Source organism: Pectinophora gossypiella, chromosome 22 (assembly GCF_024362695.1).
Source record: "Pectinophora gossypiella chromosome 22, ilPecGoss1.1, whole genome shotgun sequence".
Taxonomy (NCBI): domain Eukaryota; kingdom Metazoa; phylum Arthropoda; class Insecta; order Lepidoptera; family Gelechiidae; genus Pectinophora; species Pectinophora gossypiella.
The window spans coordinates 1,543,753-1,570,229 of NC_065425.1; the positions used below are offsets into that span (position 1 = coordinate 1,543,753).

The following is a 26,477-nucleotide window of genomic DNA, read 5'->3' on the forward strand; positions in this document are numbered from 1 at the left end:
AAAAAAGCATACATTTGTGAACAAAACTTTTAACTTCTCTAAAATAATAGAGTAAATATAAATATGAATTTCAAATAAATAATTAGATCAGGGGACGAGTGAGAACCTCAAGAATTTTAAGATAGGGGACGAGTGGGCATAGGGGACGAATTTTAGGGGATTAATGACTACTATCAAACACGTCTTCTCGTCATTAAAACCGCAGCGCGAGGGTCCAGGTGCGCGAAAACGGGGCATTTCACCATGACTCTGACAATTGGATTCATCTAAAATCCCCAACCATAGGTTTGAAGTTATTTTCCTCCTTTAGCGTAATACCTCTGACCACCTGATGACGTCTGGGATTTCACGCGGGAGGAAATCATGCTCGTTAATCATTACGGCCCAAAATATTGTCAAATGTTAAAAGGATAAAAACTAGCGACGGAAAATTCCCCAATAATGAGCTGAACCATCCCCTCAGTATTCGGTAGGTACTGTCTCATTAACACACTATGTATAGGTACTTTATTGGACCAAAATAAAATCAAACAGTTACAGCGATTTCTTCCAGGCAACCTGTTCGATGTAATCTAACACCTTATAACACGTGAGGCCTAATTCCTAATATTCAGTGCAATTATCCGTATCTTACGTACCGGACGTGCATTCATAACATTTTCAATAAAATTTAATCGTAAGTTTTCAGTGAACAATAAATTAGTTTACTATTGAGTGACAAGTGTATCATTCGCCATCCTAGAACAGCAAACAACAACACACACACACAATACAACCATAAGGTGCAAAGCAAAGTGTAATCGGGTAAATGACCTATCACCGACACCTCATTTTTATTGCCTCGAGGCATGTGTACTAACGCTTCATCGTCCCCAGCTCTCTTCCTAGCATCTAGCTCCTTCTCCAGCCGGTAGACGGTTTTCTTCATGGTCTCCAGCTGCTCCACGCTGGCTAGTTCACGCGCGTGCATCGCGTCGGCGAGCGTGCGCGCTTCCTCTGTGGGGAATAAGTAAATGAATAAATGAATGATCGAATGAAGTGCAATTTTCACTATTCTATTTCAAAGCCGTACTGCTGCCCTCTGTAAGATTCTAGATTATTCTTTATTCTACGCCAGCGCGACCCTAGTAGTTGTAATGTATTTGAAATATACGAGACATCATACTGCTGGCTTCTAGCTCGGCGCAGATAAAAATGCCCGTAATCTAGTCCTATGTTTCAGCAGCCGGGTCTGCATGACAACCGGGCCGTGCGCTCCAATCACTAAACGACACGAATGCTATCTACGTAGATGGACGTCAAACGGCTATTGGTCGAAGGCCTCGATATATCGCGCCGGCGCGGTTATCGTGCAGAGCCTACAGGACTTCAAAACTCACCAACAGCCTCCTGTAGAACCTGTATAGACTTGTTGGCCTCGCTGAGATCCTTCTGGTAGCCGTCCACAGTCGCGTCGAATCTACCCATTTTAGTCTGACGAAAAGGTATTAAAATATTAGTCTACTACTAACAACATCAAGTATGAATACATCATTGGTTGCTGATTCCGGTTCACACCATTAAATTTTATTCTAAGTTATACCTGTAATTTTCTAATCCGTCGAAATTTTATGCAGAAATTTAAAAAACCCTTTCAAAATTCTATATTGGCAAATAATCCGACAGAATTAAGTTGACAGCACACGTCAAACGGATTGCATACGAGCGAGATGCCTATTTTATTCGCCCGGGTTATTCGTTCATTTTGAAATTAACAGTTGTCATCTTTTCGGCGGATAAGAAAATGACAGATATAACCTAAAATTAGGAAGTGTCTTAGGAAGGAATTAGGAAGGTTATTCATTCGTTTTAAAATTAACTTGTTGACAATCATCCGTCCCTTTCTTTTTCAGCGGATAAGAAAATGACGGGTATCACTCAAAATAAAATAAAATGGCGTCTGCGTAGAGTTTCATAATTTATCTTTGACCTAGGATACTTCCCAATTTGCGCCGCGCGCGATATATATGAGAATTTAGTAAGGACTTTTCAGGCTGGTATCACCTGATTGTCTGAAAAAGTAAGATGATTCCGTGCTTCGGAGGGCACGTTAAGCCGTTGGTCCCGGTTATTAGCCGAAAAAACACCTCCACCGACCCGCAGTGGAGCAGCGTGGTGGAGTATGCTCCATACCCCCTCCGGTTGATTGAGGGGAGGCCTGTGCCCAGCAATGGGACGTATATAGGCTATTTGTGATGATTATGATGAGATGTAACAATTACTAAGTATTTACCATCATGCCTTCAATCTCTGCTTGTTTCTCGTTGTTCTCATCTTTGAGCTTGTAATATGAGTCGTAAAGCTTAGTGTACACATCCGAATATAGCTTGAGACCTTCTGTTTCACGCATCAATTCTAGGACCTGAAAATAAGATAGGATTAGAAGCTATAAAGATACTACAGATGAAAAAAAAGAACATTTAGTAAGTACCTGAAATATTACATAGTGCATAGTTTTTAACAAATTGGAGATGTCCTTAGAAAAGGTTTAGTACAATCTACTCTGAACCGACATGCGTGTATGAAACGATTGATGAATGTGGAGAAAGCACGCAAATGGAATTTCTTAGTCTCTGCTTACCCCGGTGGGAAATAGGTGTGAGTTTGTATATGTATGTATATTTTTTAACGCTAGTATCTCTGTGACGACCTCCGTGATCCTGTGAGCGTTGGGCTTATGATCTGGAGGTCCCGGGTTCGAATCCCGGTGGGGGACAATCACAAAATCACGTTGTGATCCCAAGTTTGTTTAGGACATTACGTCGTTACATGAGCCATGTCAGGAGCCTTTGGCGGCTCAATAGTAACCCTGACACCAGGGTTGATGAGGATGGTCATCCTCACAACCAACACGAGAGATGAAGAACGTTAGTATTCTTCTGTTTTGACTGGTTTCTATTTATAGATAGCATTTTATAATTTATCTTTGACCCAGTCAAATACCATATTGTTGTACAAAAGTATTGTCCTTACTTTTTCAAATTCCTTCTCGGCTTCTGTGGTTTCCGACCCTATGGTCATGGCGCCAGCGAACAGGTCTTCCTCCTCGTCCTCCATCCTGCTAAAACTCTATCAAAACACTAAAATCAAAATAAACTAAAAGAAATGCTACAAAAACGGATTAGCGGTGCGATACTGTTTGAGCGTTGCTATGGTGACCGCGTTGTGTTGACGTTTTGATAATATGAGAAAAGAGTTTGTATTGGTTACTAGAGATTGTTAGGGACTGGCTGAATAGAACAGGGTGCTTAAGAAGGCCACATCGAAAAGGATAAAAACTAAAAGCACAAATGTAGGCGGCAGCGGCGTTTTGGCGGGAAAGTGAACGACATGGTTGCTTTCTGCATTGAATAATCTAAATAATTAATACGAAGTGGTGTTTTGTGGTTAATGATCGTACTTATTAAGTTAGTCGAAAAACGTGTTATGTGATCGTATTAAGTATTATTATGTCAGAATATTTAAAACACAAAGTGTACCTATTTACCTATCTAAGCGTCATAACTCGAAAGTTAATGCGGACTTTTGAGTTAATTCGTTTGGGGTTCGGAGTAGGAGTCTGCTCCGAAGGTGGGAGCTTAGGTTTCCTCATTCATCGTCATCTTCTTTCATCATTCCATTAATCATCATCAAGAAAAAAAAAATACATAAGACAGGACTGTATGGGCATAGTTCCCTTTGCCTTGCCCTTCGTGGAAAAAGAAAACAAAAAAAGACAGGCATTATGCAAATGTTACATGAGCCATGTCGGGGGCCTTTGGCGGCTCAATAGTAACCCTGGTGGGTTCATGAGGTTGGTCATTGATCACGACACCTGAAAGAAGAGAAGAAGTAGTTATGTAGGAATATTTTGGGCAATTGTGGTTTCCTCTGTCCTCGCGGAGCAATTTTCCCATTAAATACAGACATTTCGGGATCATTAGTGTCATTAAATCTTGGAACATCATTCGTTCCTTCCTACTTGAAACCTCACCACGTTTTGCCACAGACTACTGAGATCAGCTGGTAAACTGTTGGCACACTGGACACTTCTTACAAAATACCTCGTTTTACACAGACACTATACATTGACCTCATCGTACATCTGTGTGTGTGACATCTGACGCCCATACGATTGACGACTAAAGTAAGACCGACGGAGGTGAGGTAAACTTAACTCAGCCGCTGGTGGGGAGCGGAGAGTTGCCGTTCCGTTGATTATATGATTCTGTTTTCAGATTTATATAAACAGGCGCCCTTGTTAGGTTTAATTAGCTGAAGTTTATTATACATAATAACGACAATTTTAAGGGATGATTCAGACTATGATTCTGAGTTGATGTCAAGTGGAAATTTCCGTCGCAAATGTATGGAACTGAAATGAATTATAATAATAAAAAAATAATTCCAAAAAAAGCCATTTTATAACAATTTTAAAGTTACAAAATAAATAACGAGCAAGTTACAAAATAATCATTTCAGCTGATGCCTAAAATAGACTCAATCCTGTGCTATAGGCATCAGCTGCCATCTTCGTGTCACAATCATTTATAAATATATTCGATTTTGGATAAAGATTCGTGAAACAAGCTTAGCTTAATGTTTGACAACATTACGACTGCGTTTGCTGATTAAAAAAAAAACCACTTGATATTAACTCAGAATCATGGGCGGAATCTTCCCCCTCAGTATTCGTTACGATGTCACTACCCGTAATTAATATTAAATAAACTTTTTATTAACATTTCTATTGAATTCTTTAGGTACTGTGGCAGTCATTGTGGAATGGTCAGGGTCTCTAATTGGTACAAATGAGGAAGCTGCCAGTTAGGAAGCAATCACTGCGAAGAGGACCCATTGTCATACGTAGTGGACCTCAAAAGTATACATATCATAAATAGCCTATACCTATACGTCGCTTGCTGGGCACAGGCCTCCCCTCCAACAGGAAGGGATATGGAGCATACTACTCCAAACTGCTCCACTACAGGTAGGTGTTTTTTTCGCTTAGTATCCCAGCTTATCGTGACTTCCGAAGCACGGAATCATCTTACTTTTTCGGATCAAATGATTCAGCGTACAATGTCCTGGCTAAAGGAAAGACTCACAAAGAGATTTCTACAATACAGCAACATTGTTTTAATCCTCGAAATCAATGAATTTGTCTTTATAAGTTTAAATTCATGTTTGGATCATAGATAATTAGATTAATTAGTATCACACACACACACACACACTAAATAACATATATATTGTTTTCTTTACCTTATTGTTTTAAGTTTACGCGGTTATTATCATAATTAAAACACATAATAACGGGTTCTTACCGCGTTTAAAGCAGGAAAAAAGAAAAGAAAAGAAGAAAAAGAAAAAAGGAAGAAACAAGGAGGAAGGTTGGTTTAGGAGCAGGTTTAAGTGTCGAAATATCGGGAGTCTCATATCTCTGCTTTGAACAGGGATCTAAAAAGTAATATTTACGGCGAGTGGCTTGACGTCGCGTCTGTCATTAGCTTGTACAGTTCAAAACACAATCTCGAAACAAGTTTGGCGATAAGACCACTAAATCAATTCAAGAAATACTGCAACGTAGATTATTCCCAGCACAGTTGGGCGACCATTATAGACGGCGATACGGCTCACCACCTATCACGTTGGTCTAACAGAAAGCTCGAAGAAATGCGGGTACTTAGTTCATCTTGCGTACCTCTGACTACCCCATTGGGATGTAGTCGTGTAGTTGTTTGATTAAATCTACAAGAACTACTAGTGCAGAATACAAAATTTTATCTATGTAGAAGGAAAAATATAAAAATCGAGGGGTTTCCCATAGTCAAGGCCTTCAGAGCAACTTATTTATTATGGATGGCCCAAAAACCTATTTTCAAGTGACTAAAGCCCGTATATTGTGTCAACATAGTGATGTATCAGTCGAGATTTGAACGATCGATTTTGTTCTATCTAACAGTAGATACAATTAATTCTTGCCCTTATGCTTTTTAACAAGTAAACAAAGTAATTCTAATTACTTACTATGATAACAATGTAAGCAGATTAACTCGCAACCACTCAATTTTGCGAAGGTTGCCGCCTTAAGGTTATCAATCGTAGCTTATTTAATAATGGGACCATGCGCGTGCGCAGGATTAGTCAGGGGTGGGCTTTTTGACGAGTGCAGTAGATATCACAGTGCTGTGTAATGTATTGGTAAAACTTTTTTAGAGAAATTGTAATTAATTGATAATTTAATTATTTTCATACAGTTAATACATAAATATTGTTTTTATTAAATGCAAATAGCTGCTTGAAGTTTTTTACCTACTTGTTATTTACTTATCTATAATTATGCGTATTGACTCACTGATGTTTTTATACTGGGACTTTTTGTGACGAAAATAAGTTCTTTTATTTTTATAATTTATGACGTCAATGCCTTTTAGACGCATTCAGCTTCACGCCTGTATTCCGAAGGGGCAAATAGAAAAGGGGAAGGGATGGTCAGTGGTATTTTTTTTTTGTATTTTGATGTGACTTGTTGTAGATTTTGCCCCAGATGGCAGTATGTACTTGGCCGGACAAATGAGGAGCGCTGAAGGCTCTCACCCGGTACAAGGTAGGCAGATAAGTATACCTACTATACTAAAATGTATACACCCACTCTTCGTCAGCTATGTATAAAACAACGCTAAAAAACTTGGAATAAGTATTCCGATCTGTTTATCTTTCCACTTGGTTCTTTCCTAGCCAAGTTGCAAACGACTGTGACAATCATTGTATAAGAAAACCAGGTACTTAAGCTCAAAACTGACAGCTAGGTAGCATTTCAAGGTTAGCCCAGCTGACGTCTTCCGACCCTGCGTTGCCATTTCGTAAACAAAAATCATGTCCAATATTATTAATTAACTTTGCAAGGAAATTTTGTTGTTTGTATATGCGACAAAAAATAGTAATTAAATACAATACTCAGTAAATTTACTTAATTTTCAATAATATTTACGTCCTTGGAATGTTGGAGGTACCAATTTAATGGTAACACTTACGTCATCAAAGGGCTAGCAATGGCGGCTTGTCATAGGATTGAGCATACCCGGTCTATATAATGATACTAAGGATAACATAATGATATAATTTATGGACATAGTTAAGAGTCTTTTGTAAATATTAACCAAATATATATTTGACTGGATTCAACTTGTATTAAATTTAACTCGATGACGTCATAGGCAGTGAACCGGAATAATCAGCCTTTGCCGAAGTAATTGGCGATGCATTAACAGTTTTTAGTGCTCTATTGTAGAACAGATCTGTAGCCTAGATTAGTAGTGCTATTTACGATTTAGAGGTCAAGGATTGTATGAATACCACCTCCGATCGATGAAGGGATTGATGTATGTGTCGTGGCCAGATCTTAGAATTGATAATTTCATGAAATGGTCATATTTCATTTTTTTGATCGGTCTTTATTTCGTAATCAGAATTTCATAATTTATCTTTGACTTACATAACTACTTACATAAAATCATGGCCTGAATCATTCCTAAAAGTTTTCGTTACGATGTCACTAACACCCTGTATGTACTATACCTCTGCCTACCGCTACTGGCATACAGCGTGATGTTTTATTTATGATAGTGTATTTTTAAGTTAAGCACATTTTACATGTAACCTAGGCGTAACGGCACTATTTACTTAAATAAATAAGTAAAGTAGTCGTTACATGAGCCATGTCAGGGGCCTTTGGCGGCTCAGTAGTAACCCTGACACCAGGGTTGCCGAAGTCAGTGATTGTTCTCACAATCCGCAAGAAAGATGTTCAATTATATTCTCCCAATTAGGTATGCGGATTCTAAATATTTTTTTATCCGGCCAAGTAGTTAATGCTATTTGAGGAAAATTAACGGCCTCCGTAGTACAGAGGTTGAGCGTTGGGCTCACGATCCGGAGCTGTCATATATTTGCACAACCTTAAAACAAGTGTCAGTTCATAGAACAACAACGTGGGTATTTTCCTTTGTTCTCACTAGTTCGATTCATTAGTTTGATCGTCGAACTAGTGAGAATTATTTTTCTCATTAGTTCGATCGTCGAACTAGTGAGAATGTTTGTTGTCGGCCTAGTTCGATTCATTACTTCATTAGTTTAAGTGAGATTTTTTTTTCTCATTAGTTCGATCGTCGAACAAAATGAGGTAGTTATGATATCTTGGTACAACTATACCTTGTCTTTGATCAAATACGTAGATGAAAAATGTTTTTATGGTTCTACCTCATTTTGTACAATTGTAATTTTTAAGCATTATAAGCTTTTTTTTAGTTTCTGATTAAGCTTGTTGAGATAAGCAAGACAGAAAAATATTTTTCATCTACGTATTTGATCAAAGATAAGGTATAGTTGTATCAAGATATCATATCTACCTTATTTTGTTCGACGATCGAACTAATGAGAAAAATAATTTTCACTAGTTCGACAATCGAACTAATGAATCGAACTAGGGCGACAACAAACATTCTCACTAGTTCGACGATCGAACTAATGAATCGAACTAGTGAGAACAAAGGGGTATTTTGCTATCATCCGCTGTCAATGCAAATAGTAATTAAAAAAACCCCGACAAAAAAAAAGTACTCAATTATTATGACAAAAGGTTTAAAACGCTAAACCCTATAAAAACAAAAAAATATCTTATTCCACATATTATGCTTGCAAGCAAACTGAGTGTGTAACATTCCTATCACACTTAACAAACGACCTGATGACCTTGAAGACCTGAACCGATTTCCACCAAACATAGCTAAGAACACTCTCGACTGATATACCTTTCAAACAAAAAAAAACCGCATTAAAATCGGATCATCCGTTTGGGAGCTACGATGCCACAGACAGACACATACACATTTACACAACACGCAGACACGTCAAACTTATAACACCCCGTCCTTTTTGTATCGGGGGTTATAAATCAACCAGCTGGGATTTACCAAAAATGAATTGTCATTCATTTATTGCCACCACACCAATTTAAACCTAAAAAAAATATGTTTCTATTGTAATTAGTGACGTCATGACAGTATGTTTTGTGACATCATAGAGTACCTGGAATTGTTGAGATTGTTTTAATTTTACATTAAACGGGTTTAGTACCTGATCCCGGCAAGTTTATGTTGTTTGGTTTGTCATTGTAGAGTTAGGGTTCCGCGCGAAAGATATAGGAAACACACACGATTCAACAGAATAACTTCTCCTAACAGCCTCTGTGGTCTAGTGGTTAGAGCGTTTTTTTTTTTTTTTTTTTTTTTTTTTTTTTTCCCTAGTACCCCTGCCGCACAGGATAGACAGGGACGTTTTTACAGTTACATAACATATCTCTTCTTCTACTTGTATTCTCTATAATGCCCGCAATAGGGCCCTACTCTCCGAACACATCCATTCCAGTCCTCTATTACCATACCAGTTCTCGCATTTATGCCTCTCGCACTTTCATTCGTCATCTTTCATTCTTTGCATTCCTAGTCCCTACTCTACTTCTTATTTCTACTAGGATGTACACAGGGGGGGTTATCTTTATTGTGTTACTTTTATTTTATTTTTATTGATTACAATATTACTCATTCTTACATGCTAACATTGTTTGATAATTTTGCAACTTATATCTATTTACTTATGTCTATTTCTTTCTTATGACTACGATAGGTATATTCAATATACAATCTAGTCATTTTACTTATTAACTATTTTACAATATTTGTGGGTGTTGTTATAGAATCTATCGATAATTTTCTCACGTCGCGCATGTTAGCCCTGCTGACATACTTCTCTTTCCGGCATTCATCAATCATTTTATACAAACACGCCTGATAAACTCATCATCATCTCCCTAACATTATCCCGTTTTTTTCACAGGGTTCGGTTACCTAACCTGAACATTTGGCAGGTCCGGTTTTTTTACAGAAGCGACTGCCTGTCTGACCTTCCAACCCGCGAAGGGAAAACCAGCCCAATACAGGTTAGGTCACATACCTCCGAAAATGCATTTCTCAGGAATGTGGGTTCCTTCACCGTTGAGCACGTGATAGGTATTAATTTGTGATCCAAACATGAATTCGACAATTATTGGTTTAGGCCTGTGCTGGATTCAAACCTGCGAGCTCAAAGTGAGAGGCAAGCGTGCTACCAACTAGGCTACCACGGCTTCCAAACGCCTGATAAACTATGACGTTATTTTTTGTACAGAACCCAACTTTTATAATAAATGGCAGGTCGTCACCGTTCGCTATGAATTTCGCTGTAAGATGAATCATTATAGGAAAACATCACATTTTATTGATCTTATTGTTTACTATTATTTAATTAAGTATGTTAATTGGTTTAGAGTATGGCTGTGGTTGAATGTCTAGACATGGCCACCAAATCAGTTTTTTTTATACACCACACCATTTTAAGACATTTTTTTGTTTTTTTTTTATTACCATTCCGTTATCGGAAGAACTGGGCGGAGCTCGCACGGGACTGTGGGTTGTAGAAAGACCTAAAGGACGCCTTTGCCCAGCAGTGGAGTCAAGTGGGCAATTCGGCTAGGTAGGTGGCCCATCCAGATTGTGGCGAGTCACCACCTGTTGATTGTATCTTTGTTATTGACATTGGTCGAGCAGGCGTCATAGTATTTCAGTCCACTAACCCCCAACCCAATAGCCCAGTTCCCTTTGTTTCTATATTTTCAATAGTCCTACACGAACCAGGGATTGTCTTTGGGTATCCCATGGTGCATGGGATAATCGCCGGTTGGTGTCACACAACATTTTCAATTGTCTTAAGGGGCCTCTACGTGTTGGCTTCGGCCCCACCCACGCCTTCCAAAAGTCCGGGACTACATAGTCGAGATACAAATAATCAGTTACCTATAGGCTCGCGTTTGATCACATTCTCACTCGATGGCAAGTCACGATGTCACCCACCACGAAGGTGGATACGCTTACCTAGCAAATGAAAGAAAGAAACATTTATTACTTCCGGACACCACAGACACAGACAGACAGGTGCATTACATTGCCAAATTACTCTACAACGAACGACGTAATATACGATCCTGACGACCCGATTCCTTTAGCAATAGAAGCGGCCAAGCAGCTCGCGACAACAAACACTTCAAAACCCCGATACCGACCTCGCCGGCGTGGACGACGATTTCCCTCATTCAGCACTTATTGCTATCGACACATCAGGGTTGATTAATTCTTACAAATATAAATAATCCTCCCAGCCGCCCTGAGCCGAGACTCGCGCCCAACTGAGCACTGTCAGGCTTGGTCTCAATTTTTGTACCAGTTGAGAGCCCTCAGCGCTCTCCATCTGTCCAGCCAAGTAGTTAATACAAGTAAATCTACAATAAGTTCAATCAAAAACTAAGAAACATAATTAAATATTTTGGACAACCTAAAGGAAAGTTTCACAAAGTGTGTTTTTTGCGTTTCCATCGCGAACCGAACCTACACCTTCAGACGTTATTCGGAATCCGCACAGTAAACATATACTGTGGTGGCTGGTAAAAAATAAAATTATATTTCCGGTCGCTATATAAATAAATGGTAAATAGGTAATTAATATGCTTTGACAACAATTACAAGTAATTTTAAAACATCAAAACTGTGAATGTAAGTAAATTATTAAAATATTACATTTTAATGTATATTTCAACGCAAATTTCAATATGATAAATCATTAAATAATGAAGACTTTGGTCGGACTAAAATTTGCATTTTAATCAATTTTAAACTCATGATTTTAAGTAAGTAAGTAATTCAAATTGGTCCCGTCAAATTAGATTCTACATGGTCTAGAAACATATAACAGGCCAATAACTGAATCAGATTTAATATTAGGAGCACAGGAGCGAACGGCACTTGTCGTACCTACTCTAGGACGAATAACGTCTATATAAATTGGTTGTGATCCACTATGCCGGCAGTTCGCGCCCTGTAGCCCGTGCACAGACTTGATTTAAAAAACAAAAGCGTCGGCCGTCCGCCATATAATTTCGTATTCGAATTTTGAATCGGAACGCGCGCGATTGTGTGAAGTGCAGTGTTATTGACAGTGTTTGTGGGACAAGGCGGGAAAATAAATTGTGAGTTTAAGTTTTTATTTTTTTTAAGATTAAAAAAAAAGCTGGATTGCGTTACGTTTTTAACGACTATTGCAAAATGTATTTAATAACGGGAATAAATTAAAGAAAATAAAGTTTGAAGAGTGGTTTAAATATTTGTTTGAAATATTATGTTTTTATCTCTTTCGTATACATGAATTAAATAACCCTTTGCCACAGTGTTTTAAAACAATCAATTTATTTGGGCGTTTGTGAATGCCATTTATATGATCTGTGGCCATACTTACCTATTGAATTAAACCATTTTCATATAAACCTAGGTACTTATTGGGTACATTCTTGATCGAAGGGTACATTATTCAATTTAAGTAAGTAGGTGTATGAATCTAATTTATACAACAATTCCTTCTCTACATTATTATAAAACATAAAATACCTGGAATTTTAAATTTACCTTGCATAAAACATATATATTTTTTAAATAAGTAGTTTTTTCCTTTTTTAATTCACATTTCGGGTGCGTCGTAAAAATGAATAAGTACATACTTACCTGAAGATTTTATCGCACTAAGTATGTATGATAGACTATTATAAGAATATAATGTAACCAACCCAGGTGGTCTAAAAAGACCAGATTAAATTTTGGTTGTCGAATAATATATTCGACATTTTGTAGACAAATTGCAATATTGTTTTTATAACAGGACTTGGAAAGTATCCTAGGTCAAAGATAAATTATGAAATTCTGATTAAGTACTAAATAAAGACAGATCTAAAACTGAAGAAAATCTTGTCCGACAAGTCCATAACGTCACAGTGTACGTTTTCATACATATTCCATAGTGTTTTCGTATATTGACGTAAGTATAGTAAAAAAATAACTGATTTGAGTAGTTGGAAAATAGCCTAATTTTTATTATAATAGGACTCGACACTTAATTTGTCTTCTTACGACATATTTTTGATATATGGGTCGTTCTTCTTTTTTATCGACAATAAAAAGACATTTTCTCGATTTATCGGATTTAACATCTTTAAAATTATAACGGCAATAAATATTTTAAAACATCATTATAAAGATGTGTCTGTAGAGGACTATTTAGTGGTTCTCTTTATCTTGGTAACATACTTTTCTTTGCAGGCGCATTCCAAAAAATATTGTGACAGAGTGGCCCTTTTCATCGGAGACAGCATTTCAATTTACCACTCTGTCACATAATTTTGTGAAAAACGATCAAGCTACGTTAATAACTAATTGAGGAACCGATTAGTATTTTGCTTGTATTTTGAGTATAATAAGATAACTATATTTTTGGACAATCAAAACATGAAATAAAATTCTAAAACATAACTTATCAGAAGCAGAACGAAGGACAGATCATTGTCGATAAAAAGAAGAACAACCCATAGTCAACGACGTGACGTGACGTGACGTGTTTTTGACGTGGGTCAATAAATGAACCGATGTTAATATGCTAATACGCATAGATTAATTAAAGTTTGTAAAGAAACGTTTTTGCTTTAAAGAAAAAAATCTGCAAAACATAATCTGCGAACATGATTTGATAATAATTATGAATTTTTTGGTCGTTAGGTACTTCCTTCATAATTATTTGCAAATTCATTTAAACTCACGCCTCTTGCCCCTACTGGGGTGGGGTGGGGACTTGACCGAATATTAGTTTCTTGCCTGTAGCGTGAAATGTACGTATTATTAAGTATTCCTTATCTATGTGCAAATTATTATTAAAATCGAGCTTTTGAATTACTTGAACGACTTTTTTGTTGTTTTATCTTTCGTGTTTTATAATTTGGTTTGGATAGAATGTTGGAAACTAAGTTATACGATTAGGGCTCAGAACGGGTTCTAAAGTTCTAATTATATTTTTTTATTCGCTCCCATAAAAAAGTATTTAGCATAAAATAAGTATACCTTCATAGTCTCTATTGTTTATTTTTAGAACAAGTCATATTTATGCGGAATATAGAATTAAAAGCGATATTTTATTTATAGTCACCTCTTTTATTTTTACACTCGGACCCCAATATTCATAAACAACCCCCATTCATTATCCTATAAGTACTTTGTATAAGTAGTATTCTCTCTTGCTTTCTTATTAAATTTACGTTCCGTTCCACTCACTTTCCTATATTTATTATGTGATAAAGTTTGCAATGTTAAGTAAATGTACGTGTTTCGGTGTTAAATTTAACTGCTATTATGTATTTCGAATAGTGGGTCAATGTCGTTGCGATTCTTTACCTTGTCTGGTATTAATACTGAGTGACTCAAGAGGCTTGTTACCTCATTTTTTGAACTGTGTTTTTGTACCGTTTTTTTCAGAATATTTATTTGAACGCATCAAATAAGGCTGAGGCGTCTTACAGTCTTTCTTTTTTACATCATAATTATGTCATCATCACCAGCCCATTAACGTCCCCACTGCTGGGGCATGCGCCTTCCCTATGGATGGATAGGGAGATCGGGCCTTAAACCACCACGCGGGCCCGGTGCGGATTGGTGGTTATTAACGACTGCTAATGCAGCCGGGATCAACGGCTTAACGTGCCTTCCGAAGCACGGAGGAGCTCGAGATGAAAACTTTTTTTTTGTGGTCACCCATCCTATGACCGGCCTTTGCGAAAGTTGCTTAACTTCAACAATCGTAGCGCGAGCGCGTTTACCACTGCGCCACCGAGCTCCTCCGATATAATTATGTAATAAATAGCATATATACGTCCCACTGCTGGACACAGGTCTCCCCTCAATCAACCAGAGGGACCTAATGCAGATAATTTTCACTTCCTTTTGACGTGACTTATTGTAGAGTTGCCGCAGATAGCATTTACTACTTGACCAGAAATTTACACTTTACTTCACATGGGTAATATAGTTAGGACTATTTAATAATTTAACAGAACGTAACCTAGTATCACACCCCTCCTGTTCCTCTACATATAATTTAAAAAAAAATTATTTATAGAATGTTACTAATTATTAAAAGAGAGGAGTCCTAGTATGGCTTTGTAATAGACTACTCTGGGCGCCATACCAATGCGTCAGACAGAGTACTGCGGGGCGGAAGGCAAGAGGGAAACCACTGCCCTATTTTTCCCTAAAAAAAGTAGCATAGAAAATGCTGCACCGACAAGCGCGTGGCTCTTAAATTGATGATGATGACTAATTATTATGTTACACAGTTGGCTCGACCATTATAGGCGGCGATACGGCTAACCACGTATCACGTTGGTCTAAAAGAAAGCTCGGTGAGGTGTGGGTACTAAGGTCATCTTGCGATGGATGTACCTCTGACTACCCCAATTGGGATATAGTCGTGAGCTTATGTTATGTTATGCTTATGTGTTGTTGGTATAATGTGGGCAAAGGTGTATAATCTAGACGAAGCATGCTTTATACATCATCATCATCAATTTAAGAGCCACGCTCTTGTCGGTGTAGCATTTTCCATTCCAGTCTATCAAAGGCCAATTCCTTAACTTCCCTATAAAATTTCGTCGTGTCTTCTTAGGTGTCCAATCATCTTGCCTCTTCTGTCCTCAATAATTCTCAGTATGTCTTTTTTCCCATACTCTTACTAGCACTTCCTCATTTGTAACCCTGTCTATCCAAGGCTTTGTACATACACATTATTTTATTTTGGTACACTGGTCTAGCTTAGGTTATAAATTGACCGTCCTTGACTGTTTGGTATTCGCGTCTTATCGTCAAAACCAGTCCTAGGCCATTGTTTATTTGTTCCAGTTCTACCTGACTGAATAGACTTGTTCGCGTGTGTACCAGCGCCATAATTATGCATCAGCTGGGGGCCATCACAAAGGGGGGGCATCACAAAGGAGCGCCATTAAAAAGGGGCCCCCATCAAAAAGGGGCCCCTATCAAAAAGGGGCCCCGCCATAAAACATACACTTCTTCAAAAATGGGCACACTTAACGGGACATGTTGTAGATTTGTCGCATACAGCATTAACTATTCGGCCGGAACCAGTCATCATTATGATTAGTTTAAGCTACACGCTTTTGTCGGTGTAGCATTCTCTATTCTTACCTATGAAAGGCCTGTTCTTTGACTTTTTTGTAAGACACGACATTCGCGGAACAAGTACTTAAATAAATTAAAACAAAATGACCGTAATACTTATATTTATATTAATTCATCAGCCGTATGACGCCCACTGCTGGGCATAAGCTGGGGAAGGCCCCAAGGATCTCCACGACGATCGGTCCTGCGCTGCTCGCATCCAGCGGCTTCCCGCGACCTTCACCAGATCGTCGGTCCACCTTAATTTTTTTTTAATTAGTGAAGCTAAACATAATACTAAATTTTTACCTAATAGTATCTGATCCTGACGACCTGATTACTCTAGCGATATGGGCGGCCAAGCAGCTCACGACAACAAAAAAATAAAAAATATTTTTGATTAAAAATATATAATTATGATGTACCTGCCTACTAAAGGTTAACACAAAATACATTCAATTTAAAAGGAAAAATAGTCAAAACAAATATTTCGTAGAAAAGTAAAGTGACGCATATTATTAATATGCGACGAATTGCCGAGAAAATATTTCAAGGATTTGATGTAAATATACTATTCAATAATTCATTTTCAAAATTATCTCCTTCATTCGCGCCATACTCTCAAGGAAAATGTAATATTTATATTTTATTAATAATTCCGTAGCTAAATTATTTATTTAAAATAACACATAAATTTATGAATATGAAATTGAAAAATATGGACTATTGTAGAATATATAAATGGAACAGCCTGGTGGAGCATGCTCCATACCCCCTCTTCTATTAAAGCGACGCGTGTGCCCAGCAGTGAGACTGTCTTTGGCACAGCAAAAAATATTAATTTTTACACACAACATCATAAAAAAATGGTATTAAAATAACTATAAGCCCCGAAGTACAGAAAATCTTTTATGAACTACTTACCTAATGGTGGTAAATACGAATTGCTTTTCAATTATATTTATTATTATTATTTAATTTAATATTATTTAATTTCAATTATAAATAATAAAATAAAATTCTTTGGAACTCTTAGGACTTATCGGTAAATCTTATAGTTTACCGTACTATGGGCTTTTACAGTAACATTATATAAGTACTATTCACATACATACCAAGGTATATATGCGCGTGAGTTGCTTGACTGCATTCCTCCTCCCCATCTCCAGCAGGATATATATCAACAGGACATTGACCCTGGGTATTTACTCGCACGAGCTGTGGTCCAGTGGTTGCTAGCGGTAGGTTCACGACCTGGAGGCTCCGTGTTCGAATCCCGATGGGGAAATATCACAAAAAATACTTTATAATCTCCACTACACTACAGGCTGATCACCTGAATCCGGAAGTAAGATGATCCGTCCTTCGGATGGCACGTTATTCCGTTGGTCCCGGTTACTACATATCATGAGCCTTGTCAGAGGCCTTTGGTGGCTCAATGGTAACCGTGACACCAGGTTTGATGAGGTTGGTAATCCACCTCACAACCCACACGATAGAAGAGAAGTGAGACGAGTTTATTAAATATCCAAACAATATTTTGTTTCACGTGACTTATTGTAGATTTGCCGCAGATGGTATTAACTACTTGGGCGGAATTTATAATACACACATGTACATACATTTATACATAATATAACGCCATACTGGCCCCGATTCCTGCAGACACCGCCTAATTTTATTTTAGGTTATATCCGTCATTTTCGTATCCGTCGAAAAGGAAAGGGACGGATGATTCACAGCTCTTAATTTTAGGAAGAATGAGTAAATTAATGTGTCGAGTTATTGACTGACGTAAAATTTTTAGACGGTTGGTTTAGATTTGTGCTTAAAATTGACGTGTGTTCCATAAATTTTATGCTTGTCGATTACCCGTCCCTTTCCTTTTCGGCGGATAAGAAAAGGACAGATATAACTTAAAATAAAATTAGATGGTATTTACAGGAATTAGCACCAATGTAACCCTTGTATGAGGTACGCGACATACGCTTTTGTTAGTGATTGTTTAGAAGATATAAATGGATAGGCCTTACTGAACTGAGATTTGGCAGCCAAATTACTAAACTGTATAACAATATTTTATGTTTTTTTTTAAAGAACGTCTAGGGCCCTCTGCCGAGGTTTATCTTGCATCTTAGTCCTGAGCTTATATTATGTTATTTTATTTGTCGCTTTAGCTGGTTAACCCTTTAAAGTGAGGGGCCGACGCCGACATTTATGCTTTTTGTTTTGCTTCTATTGCATGGTATTTCTTATGGTAAATGGCCTTAGTGTCTCGTGTCCAAACACCACGATATGGCTGTCAATTAGGTGACATATTGATGTATGGGCAAGTTAAGAAGCTTGTCAAAACATAGATGACTTAATATGGGCCATTGTTTCATCATTTTAATACTTATACGAGTAAGCAAAATACACGCATGTCTTCCGGGCAAATCCCCCGTTCACTGTCGGTCCACTAGTCTGTCAAATACAGGGTGTTAGTGACATCGTAACAATAACTTTGAGGGAAGATTCAGACTATGATTCTGAGTTGTTATAAAGTGGAATTATCCATCGCAAAAGTATGGGACTGAAAATAATTAAAAAAAAAACACTGTTCATAAATTTCCAAGGGAAAATTCCATTTGATAACAACTCAGAGTCATGGTCTGAATCATCCCCCTCAGCATTCATTATGATGTAATTTACATTCTGAACAGCCTCCGTGGTCTAGTGGTTAGAGCGTTAGGCTCACGATCTGGAGGTCCGGGTTCGATTCCCGATGGGGGCATTGTCGAAATCACTTTGTGAGACTGTCCTTTGTTTGGTAAGGACTTTTCAGGCTTGAATCACCTGATTGTCCGAAAAAGTAAGATGATTCCGTGCTTCGGAGGGCACGTTAAGCCGTTGGTCCCGGCTATTAGCCGTAAAAACACCTCCACCAACCCGCAGTGGAGCAGCGTGGTGGAGTATGCTCCATACCCCCTCCGGTTGATTGAGGGGAGGCCTGTGCCCAGCAGTGGGACGTATATAGGCAGTTTATGTTATGTTATGTTATGTTACATTCTGTATGATTCCTCTCAGACGACGCCCTGAGCCAAAGTTCACCCAACTGGGCATGCACCGTGACCGGGAGGCCTGTACAAGTGCGTACACATATGTATATTAACAGATTAGGTAATAGTTACTACGTATATGTACGGTCACGAGTAAATAATATGTATACACTTTGAAACCATGTCACATTAACTTTTTTTACAAATTAAACCGCAAGTCTCGTTAAATGTCAAATATGATAGTGCGACAGGGTTCTAAAGTGGGTACATGTTATTGCTCATGACTGTATAAAGATGATGATCATGATAGGTTTAATACGATCTACTCTGAACCGGCGTGCGCGTATGAAGCGATTGATGAATGTGGAGGAAGCAAGAGAAGTGTGTCAGGATCGAAGCAAATGGAATTCTATAGTCTCTGCTTACCCCGGTGGGAAATAGGCGTAAGTTTATGTATGTATGTGTATGTATCATGATAGTATCTCCTCCCTCTCCTCGCCAGCTATGTTTAAGTGCCATAGGGAGCGAACAAGTCCATGAAACCACGTGATATCAAATTTATCTATGAGTCAAAAATGATTATCAAACTCATAAAGTCGAATTCAGTAGTTTAGAATCCAAGCCGGATTTGAACTTGTGACTCTACAATGTAAGTCACGCCTTTTCCGAGCACGGTTATCACGTTTTCTGGGGCAATTATTACTAAGGAAATGAATTGCCTATGTATACAGGGTGTTAGTGACTTCGTAACACCCATACCTACTTGTATGACTACAGTATGTACTTGTGCGGGGTGTAAGTGACATCGTAACTAATACTGAGGGGGATGATTCAGCTGATTATTCTGAGTTAATATCAAGTGGAATTTTTCATCGTAAAAGTATAGAACTGAAAATAATTTAAAAAAAAACTAAAAAAAATACGAATTTTGCGACGGAAAATTCCACTTGATATCAACTCAGAATCATGGACTGAATCATCCCCCTCAGTATTCGTTACGATGTCACTAACACCCTGTATAATTGAGCGTTGTAAATCCGCAAAAATTGATAACGTAATATTTAATACTTATAATAATTATTGTAACTATGTATATTAGTTTAAGGTCGGTTAATTAGAGAGTTCCGCGCTTTTAAAACCTAATAACACGCTCGTATAGTAAATTAACTAAAACAATCCTTATAGATTTTTTTTCTATTAATAAATCTCAAATTATACATTTGCTACAATTATTCTTTTGTCGTGTGGGTGTCATCAACCTTAGTGTCAGGATTACTATTGAGCCACCAAATGCCCCTGCGTCTACAACACTGCACTTGACACTGCATTTAACACTGTGCTTCACTTTCACTTTTTCTTTACTTTCACTTTTTCACTTCTTCTTACTCCGATTGCTTTATAAACTGAACTGAACTGGCTCTCCTTGTCCTTCCCGCTCCTTATACTACTAGAATTCTTTTCTAGAATAATCTCGGGTGGAATCCCCTTGATTATTTTAGTAAAGAAGTCACGCTGTGACGTTCCAGAATTCTCTGGTTGCGGAGTTGTTTATGCGATCTTCTTTTATCGTGTGGGTTGTGAGGTGGATTACCAACCTCATCAACCCTGGTGTCAGGGTTACTATTGAGCCGCCAAAAGCCCCTAACATGACTCATGTAACGACATTAGTAAGTAGTAATCGGGATCAACCGCTTAACGTGCCTTTCAAAGCACGGATCGTCTTACTTTGGACAATCAGATGAGCCTGTAATGTCCCAACTAAACTAGGGATCACAAAGTGATTTGATTTGATTTGAGTGATTTTTTGTGTGAGGCCGCCTATTGTACTAATTCTATTTTTTTTTTGTTTTGTATTTTGTTTTTTCCTGTTTGTGCAATAAAGTATTTGTTATGTTATGTTATGTTGATTTTTGTGATATGTGCCCACAGGGATTCGAACCCAGGACCTCCGGATCGTGAACCCAACGATGCGATGTTTATGCGATGTGACATTGTCAATCCGTCACAATATTTACTACAGTAACTACAGTAAGTGTAGTAATCAGGACCAATGGCTTAAGTGCCTTCAAGAGCAGTGAGATAGAAAGACATGAATGAAAAAATATGAATGAAGTGATTAGACTTGAAGACGTAGCGTGTCGATTACCGCTCGTGCTTGGCCGTCCTACTTACAGCACCAATCAGGCAAATTGATATTAATTAGATCCGATTATCAATGATTGCACTGATAATTTAAACTGAGATTATTCTCACAAACACATAAATGTATTTGAATTTTTAATTAATTCTAATAGCGTGCCTCTCGAGTTTTTTGATACAGTGCTTGATCCAAAAATGCGGCGAAAACTTGGCGCTTGTTTAGCTATACATTCGCACACAGCGGTATATACATTCGATAAAATTGTGTCAAATTAAGAAGGTACGCATCGTCTTATTACGTATATTAGCGGGTGGTGCTTCGTAACGCGGTCGGGTTATACTGCGACTCTGATTGATATACTATGATAATACTCGAATGTCATTACTTATTTGAAATATGTTCCATCCTTCTTTTTTCACTTTGAGCTTCTATTTATACAAATTTTTACCACGCACTTCCCCGTGTTGCTAGTTCGGCATCTAATCGCGCACTGAGTTAAAGTACTGTCAACGTCGCTATATTAACAGTAACTTCGCGTCCCACTTTTTGAGCGCTGATGTTCAATCTGATGCTTCACAGTCGATTTCAACTACAGCGACAGCAGCTGGTGAACTCATTGACGGTTCTCATTCAAGAGCTTGGAAATTCTGCTCTCTGGTGTGTTCTGTGATGGCTCGTATAGCCAATTTTAAGGGTAGTAGTAAATCTATGACCTAATTACATAAAACCATGCCTTATTCCCAGGGATAGGCAGAGACCACGGCTTTCTAGTAACTACGATCCTCTCGTGTCACATCACTTTCGCTTCTTACACTCTCATCAAAGACCTCATGCATGCTCGCTGGTTTAGAGTACTTTCTCTTGGCGTGACATCCTGGATCTGGTCGCGGTATGTACCCCTAGGGCTTCCTTTTCCAACTCTTCCACTTACACAAGCATCATGTTATTTATGTTTCTTCTTTAAGAACGTCTAGGGCCCTGTGCCGAGGATATTCTTGCAGCTTCTTTTACCAGCTATACACGTTGTGAAAAGCTGCAGTAGTTTTAGGCGGATAAGACGTTCGTTATGTAAAAAATGACGATTCAAAGTGTAACTATGTTATTGGATAAAAATATTTTTGAATTTGAATCCTTGAAACTTTTAAGCACTATTAACCGCAAAAATTGCAGGCCTCAGAGCTCGTGATCTTATGATTACCATCACCAGCGGGCAACGTACTACAAACCTTCAGTAGGTCATTGCGGGGTTGGCAGCATTATGTTCAACAATACCTCGCCTTGGCCGCTAGGAAGTGAGCGGAACCACACAAGGTCTTTTTTGGCGCATTTTCGACGTGTGCGCAGTTTGCCTGCCTAGTAATTTGGAAACGATCATAAAATTCCAACACATACATATATAAAGTCACGCCTATTTGTCACCGGGGTAAGCAGATACTATGGAATTCCATTTGCTTCGATCCTAACATACTTCTCTTGCTTCCTCCACATTTATCAATCGTTTCATACACGCACGCCGGTTCAGAGTAGATCGTACTGAACCTTTTCTAAGGTCATAACCAATTTGGTCAATTTACGTCCTTCTAGGTCTTCCCCTGCCAGCCCTACCAACAACCTTCGCTTTAAATGCTGCTTTCGTAATCCTATTATCCTTCATTCGCTCTATGTGTCCGAACCAACTAACATTCCCTTGTCATGAAAAATAAGATAAGAAGAGTCCAAATGTAGATACTTATTACTAAAAAAAAAAACAAAAATGTTGTATGGTTTACTTACTTACTTTTACCCTTCAGCAGTGAGGCAAAAAAGATTGTGTGTTTGACCGCTATATATGTATGTGTGTTTGTGAGGAGCTTGGTGGCGCAGCGGTAAACGCGCTCGGTCTGCGATTGTTGAAGTTAAGCAACTTTAGCAAAGGCCGGTCATAGGATGGGTGACCTCAAAAAAAAAAAGTTTTCATCTCGAGTTCCTCCGTGCTTCGGAAGGCACGTTAAGCCGTTGGTCCCGGCTGCATTAGCAGTCGTTAATAACCACCAATCCGCACTGGGCCCGCGTGGTGGTTTAAGGCCCGATCTCCCTATCCATCCATAGGGAAGGCCCGTGCCCCAGCAGTGGGGACGTTAATGGGCTGGTGATGATGATGATATGTGTGTGTGTATGTATTTATGTGTGTAGCTTCGTCTTCCAATGTGTCTTAAGAGTTTGCTTACCACACGTCGACCTCCTAAACATTAACTTTTCGCCAGAATTTCAATGAAAAATAATATTGTTTCATACTTTTTAGAGGGATTCTTCCGTAATCGGGTTTTTATTAAGAAATAAGCGCCACTCTGTTTATATGTATATTTTTTATTGCCATTAACTGTTTCTACTTATTGTTTTTTTAATTAAAACCTGAGGTTATATCAATCATTATGTCATGTAATAAGTTACATGTTGGTATTACATTAATTATGTACTCAAACACTGCCTTGACACCTCCATTCGCTACGGCATTGTGTTTTTTTGGTAATCAAAACTTGGAAACGTTAAAACATCAATGGAATCTTGTATAATTTGGTATGTAAGGTATTTTTGAAGGTATTAGGAAGGGTAAAAAACTTGTTTGAATTTCATGCAGTATTTATATATGTTTCATTTTTTTTTCGAAAACGTGTCCTAAAGTAGGCTGAATAACGTTTATGCCTTTGCCTCTGCTTAGTTAGTATTCAAATTTTAATATTGACGTTTTGTTAGGGTAATGTGCCCAAACGGTGGACGGATCCCAATAAGATAAATATAAATCTTCTTATGTTGTGAGGTGGAATACCAGCCTCATATACCCTGGTGTCAGTGTTATTAAAAAAATAAGAAAAGAAAGATAAGATTTTTATTTTTATTTATTTATTTTGTTATTTTTTCATTTCTTTAACTCAGTTTGAATAGTTCTTATAAATATGATGAGGGTTAGTGATGGTTATTATTATCGGAATTATTTTATTAAGTTATATATTTAAGAACAAGAATAAAATAAATGTATTGCCAGTAACAACCGCAATATTTAACCGCACACTCTTAGAACACTTTACCCTAGTGATGACCACAGATTATTATAAATTTTTATTTATTATAAACGCTATTTGGCAATGACAAATTGGGTAAACAAACTATCTTTAGAGGTCAAATGAAGGTCAAATATATACAAAATTTTTAAACAAAACAACATCCGACTGATTTAAGCGCTTAAAATATCAAAATGTTTTTACGATTAGCGTAACTTATTTTTCCCTTTACATATCGAAGAAAGAATCTACCTAAGTAGTTAGGTCAAAGATAAATTAATAAATTCTAATTACAAAATAAAGACAGAGGGGTTAGAAAGGCCACATCGTTGCAATTCATCTAAATAAGCAATATTGCAATTTGACATTTGCGCATATAAAAGTAAGTGCGTAGTGCACAGAAATGTCAAATAGCAATATTGCTTTTTTAGATTAATTGCTTCGATGTGTCCTTTTTAACCCCCCAGATCTAAAGATGACAAAAAAGTTTTCTTTTTTCTGTTTAACTTATTTATGAATTTTAATAAAGAAAAATGTAATAATAAGTGCGACATTTTATCACTTTTTCTATGAAATCACAGTGTGATTTTTCATACAAATTCCATATTTATAAATATAAATATTAAATAGCGTGGCAATTTTTTTTTTACTTTGTCTTTTGTATCTGTCTTTATTTAGTAAGTACCTAATATAAATTTCAATCTCTTAATTAAAAAAAAAATAAAGACATTGAAAAATTCTGAATTTTGACGTGACCAATTCTCGTCACTACATTTTTTTTACATCAGAAATTTAGAACACATATTGGTCAAAGCCCTCAATATAATTCGTACTTACGCTAAGATATTATGTATTTAAATCAAAATTAATTAGGTACATTATAGAAAAAGGGCCATAATCATTATTTTTATTTGATTTTTATGGAAATTGTATGATGTAACATTCTGAACACATTAAACATAAACTGCCTATATACGTCCCACTGCTGGGCACAGGCCTCCCCTCAATCAACCGGAGGGGGTATGGAGCATACTCCACCACGCTGCTCCACTGCGGGTTGGTGGAGGCTGAACACACACATTACTCAGACGAAAATGTTAAGTATTCTATTTTTTTATTCTAATTACTGATTGAATTTTAAAATGATTCCTTGTTGGCTCATTACGTTGGTCTTTAGGTTTAGTGACGTAAGCGAGGGTGCTCTCCGAGAGGGGTGAAACATAAATTCAAATTCACACTTTCTATTCGGTATTTTTTTTACATACATCGTTGGTAGTAAATAAAAAAAGAAAGAAAAAAACGAAAAAAAAAGAAGAACAAGAAAAAAAGATTAAAAGAAAAAGTAAAAAAGAAGACGATCACAAAAAAAAAACAAGAAAAAATAAAACATAAAAAAAACATTAGAAAAACAAAAAATAAAAACAAAACATTAAAAATCATAACATTCAAAAAACAAAAAAAAAAAAACACAAAGATTAGTGAAACATTCGAAAATATTCGAATTCTGAATTCTGTATATACGTCGAGATACAGCTCACCACTTATCACGTTGGTCTAACAGAAAGCTCGGTGAGGTGTGGCAACTTAGTTCGTCTTGCTATGTATGTACAGTCATGAGCAATATACCCACTTTAGGACTCTGTCGCACTAACATATTTGACATTTAGTGAGACTTACAGTTCAATTTGTTAAAAAAGTTAATGTGACATGGTACCAAAGTGTATACATATTAATGCTCGTGACCGTACCTCTGACTACCCTATTGGGATATAGCCGTGAGCTCACGTTATGTTGTTATGCTATATTTCCGGAGGGTAATGACCATTGCAAAACTTCCAAACAGCCTTCGATATATCGGAACCGCCACTTAAAACCAGCCAGTTAAATATGACCATAAAGTTCCAATCTAGACGGGTTTTAAGGGTAATCAAATCCGTGATAGCCCTGGTCGGAGTGTGGCTTACATTGTACTGTGACGGGTTCGAATCCCGGCTCAGGCTGTAAACCACTGAAGTCGATATAGAGTTTGAATTTTTGAATTCATGTTTGGATCATAGGTAACTTGTGACAACCTGGTGTGACCACGAGTCCGGAGCGCTGATAAACC

The 26,477-nt window shown here is 37.5% G+C and overlaps 3 protein-coding genes across 6 annotated transcripts in view; 2 read left to right on the forward strand and 1 right to left on the reverse strand.

The window, feature by feature from the left end:
- The window catches only part of LOC126376933 (cilia- and flagella-associated protein 58-like), a 45,025-nt gene extending 41,929 nt beyond the window's left edge, over nt 1-3,096 (reverse strand). The window contains exons 1-4 of the mRNA XM_050024480.1: nt 3,013-3,096; nt 2,273-2,401; nt 1,380-1,473; nt 861-996 (exon numbers count right to left, since the gene is read on the reverse strand). Of these exons, the coding sequence (XP_049880437.1) occupies nt 861-996; nt 1,380-1,473; nt 2,273-2,401; nt 3,013-3,096 (443 nt within the window). The remainder of the gene's footprint in view (nt 1-860; nt 997-1,379; nt 1,474-2,272; nt 2,402-3,012) is intronic.
- The window catches only part of LOC126377014 (zwittermicin A synthase ZmaJ), an 88,537-nt gene that overhangs the window by 27,179 nt on the left and 34,881 nt on the right, over nt 1-26,477 (forward strand). For 3 of the 4 annotated variants that reach the window (XM_050024608.1, XM_050024609.1, XM_050024610.1), the window contains exon 2: nt 4,782-4,900. The gene's annotated coding sequence lies outside the window, so the exon portion shown is untranslated. Of the gene's footprint in view, nt 1-4,781; nt 4,901-11,992; nt 12,137-26,477 lie in introns of those variants that run through there. The other variant, XM_050024607.1, reaches the window with a different exon arrangement.
- Nucleotides 1-26,477, forward strand: part of LOC126376935 (uncharacterized) — a 227,877-nt gene that overhangs the window by 3,049 nt on the left and 198,351 nt on the right. The window lies entirely within an intron of this gene.